The 2,960-nt window shown below is 50.9% G+C and overlaps 2 protein-coding genes across 3 annotated transcripts; one reads left to right on the top strand and one right to left on the bottom strand.

Annotated features, from left to right (window-relative positions):
- Positions 1 to 468: 468 nt before the first annotated feature.
- Positions 469 to 903, bottom strand: KVP17_000897 (uncharacterized protein; the record flags this gene model as incomplete). The annotated part of the gene is made up of 1 exon (XM_068515784.1): positions 469 to 903. The coding sequence occupies one exon, from the start codon at positions 901 to 903 to the stop codon at positions 469 to 471; it is 435 nt and encodes a 144-aa protein (XP_068375740.1).
- Positions 904 to 951: 48 nt separating this feature from the next.
- Positions 952 to 2,637, top strand: KVP17_000898 (uncharacterized protein; the record flags this gene model as incomplete). 2 transcript variants are annotated; one of them, XM_068515786.1, is made up of 1 exon in its annotated part: positions 952 to 2,637. In XM_068515786.1, the coding sequence occupies one exon, from the start codon at positions 952 to 954 to the stop codon at positions 2,635 to 2,637; it is 1,686 nt and encodes a 561-aa protein (XP_068375742.1). The 2 variants fall into 2 exon arrangements, with proteins under 2 accessions (XP_068375742.1, XP_068375741.1); XM_068515785.1 differs by having other exon boundaries at positions 1,000 to 2,637.
- Positions 2,638 to 2,960: the final 323 nt, after the last annotated feature.

Here is a 2,960-nt window from a genome sequence, read left to right as displayed (position 1 = left end):
TTGAATGTCTTTACTTATAATGTGAGAAGATAATCAGACTGGTCCTTCTTGAATGTCTTTGCTAAAAATGTGAGAAGATAATCAGACTGATCCTTTTTGAATGTCTTTACTTATAATGTGAGAAGATAATCAGACTGGTCCTTCTTGAATGTCTTTGCTAAAAATGTGAGAAGATAATCAGACTGATCCTTCTTGAATGTCTTTACTTATAATGTGAGAAGATAATCAGACTGGTCCTTCTTGAATGTCTTTACTTATAATGTGAGAAGATATCTAGTCTTGTATATTGTCTTAAGTTATAAAACACAAGCCGACTTTGCGATTCGCCAGGGACGGAAAGAGAAATCTCGGAAAACTCCGCCCTGTGCTCTCGTCCCAAGAAAAGAAAACCTCAGAACTCGAGTGAATCTACCACACACGGGAAAATGGTGGTCGGTATCGTCTTGTGAGAAGTGGTAGCGATGTCCGTTAGAAGGATGGGGTGTAGGCACCACGCTGTTGTTGCTGTCGTCGCTCGCGACAAAGCTTGGCGTACTTGGCGCTAGCATATTTTACGTGCCTCAGGCTCTCTAGATCCTTCTCGAGATCGGTAGGGTAGTTGTAAATCGCAGTAACGAACCCCTTGCGAAACCGAACTTTTCTCGGCCGCAATTCGATCTCAGCAGTGGTGGAATCACTAGCGACAGATGGTGCGCCCACAGGTCTCTTCAAGCAGCTTTTGGGTAGATCCTCAAGGGAGCCAACAACAATATTGACCCGTGGCGAATCCTTCGACACTTCAGGGGAAAACAAGTTCCTGACATTCAACCACGCGCGACTCGAATGGTGACCTGCGCCCTTTGGCTTGGGCGACCTACGTGTTCGTGCTTCCTCAAAAGTCACAACAGGAACAACGGTAGCCATGTGAGGTAATGGAAAGTCCTCTCGACTGTGAGATGATTGAACTTATTGATGATTAAACGCATGTTTTTTGTGGGAATGAAACACGTTAAATCCCTGATGAGGTTATTGACTCTTCTGATGATAGCAATGGCTAGCGCTGACCGCGACCCGAGCAGTCCCGCAGTTGGAATCATTCCTGGCCGCCGCCTGAGCGAATCGGCGGTTCTGCACCGAACACCCGTGTTCGGCTCGATCCACGAGTTTGCATACTACTTTGCAGATCTTTTGGTGGGGACTCCGCCACAAATTCAATCCGTTATTGTTGACTCAGGATCATCCATCCTCGCTTTCACTTGCAGTACGTGTGTGCACTGCGGCAAGCACATCGACGTACCGTTTCAAATAGGTGACTCCTCGTCGAGCGAATGGCTTAAGTGCGATGACAAACGGTGCTTCAGCAACAAGTGCACCCTTGCCGACGGTGTGAATCACTGTTCATACTCGCAGAACTACAGCGAAGGATCAAGTCTCTTCGGGCACTACATCAGCGAGTATATCGGACTGAACAAACCTGAGCGCCTGGACCCGGGGTCCGATGTGAACATGGTCCGCTACGATTACGTAGGCTGCCACACGAAGGAAACCAATTTATTCACGACGCAGAAGGCTAGCGGTATCATGGGCATCGCATTTCCCAAGGATGGAAAGCAGGCCTCGGCGATAGACGCCTTGTTCCAGGACCCCGACGTCAACACACGAGTGGTGTCCATCTGTCTGTCTGACGACGGTGGCCTTATGAGCGTAGGGGGGTACGACGCGGCCTTGCACACGGCTCCGATCGCCTGGACGAAAGTCACGTCGCACCAGGCCTACCAGGTGGACGTACAGTCCATTTCTGTGAACGGCGAGATCGTCAGTGGGCGGATGAAGCGTGCGATAGTCGACAGCGGCACGACGTATAGTTACATCCCCCCACACAGCTACAGCGCGTTTTTTGAGCGGTTGGCTGAGGTTTGTCGCAGTGTGCCGGGGTGTCATCCAGGTTTTAACCTGTCAAAGACATGCTACGTTACCTCGGCCAAGACGTACGACGTCGCCGTGGAGGAGCTGGACCGGCTGTTTCCTCATTTGGAGGTAGTTTTTGCCGATGGCACTCAATTCCTCTGGCGACCACGCTCATACTTTTACTCCAAGGGCTCAGCAGCGAGGTGGTGTGTCGCCATCGATAACAACTACTCCTCTGAAACCGTACTTGGAATGTCATTTTTGAAGAACAACGACATTATCTTTGACCGAGATAATAATCAGATTGGTTTGGCCCATGCCAACTGCCCTCTGTATCTCGCGCGGTCCAGGCTTGGGGGCACACTGCGGAACCACAAGGCTGTGCATGTGGAAGCCTCACCTCTGAGTTCACTCGCCACCGTTGGGCAGAAGGACGACAACGGAATCGACAACCTTCTGAAGAACCTGGCCTACTTCGACAACCCTGTACCTTTCCGGTCGAGTCTCGAGCAGAACGGCCTCTCTGGGACATATCTCCTGGCAAGCATTGCGTCGGGTCTATTCTTGATCGGCGTCTGCATATGGTGCGCCAGGAGGTTGTTGCGGAACACTCACACAGGGTCCGTGCCACGCGAGCTGGAGCTTCACGAGAGATCTGCCTCTAACACAGGCGCCCAGGCGTGGCCATACGACGAGGATTCCGAAGAACTCGACGCGCTAGCCGAGATGGCTGTGCAGGTGCAACCCTGACAGAACGCTCTTATGAACTGTATCACTGCAAGGTCTTGAGGTCTGGATCCACTGTAACAACCAACACTCGCGGTCAAACTGATTCCATGTCTCCGCGACCATACTTTTGTGATTTGACTCGACTGGTTAATCCGAGACTGATGCGGTAGTAACACGGGGAGTGTATTTCTGACATCCGTGATCTTAGCCCTCCCAGTCACCTCAGCACCATAAACTACGACGGAACAGAGCAGCGTACCCCACAACTCATGTAGCTTCACTTCAGAAAATCACGTGCATATTATCCACATGTCCTCCGTTGTCAGCATCAAGGCCCGCGAGAT

The sequence above is a fragment of a genome (genome assembly GCF_019968985.1).
Source record: "MAG: Porospora cf. gigantea B chromosome Unknown PgB_NODE_2979_length_2960_cov_203.677, whole genome shotgun sequence".
Taxonomy (NCBI): domain Eukaryota; phylum Apicomplexa; class Conoidasida; order Eugregarinorida; family Porosporidae; genus Porospora; species Porospora cf. gigantea B.
Note: the sequence above shows the minus strand (reverse complement) of the source record. Positions and strands in the feature narration are given on the sequence as shown.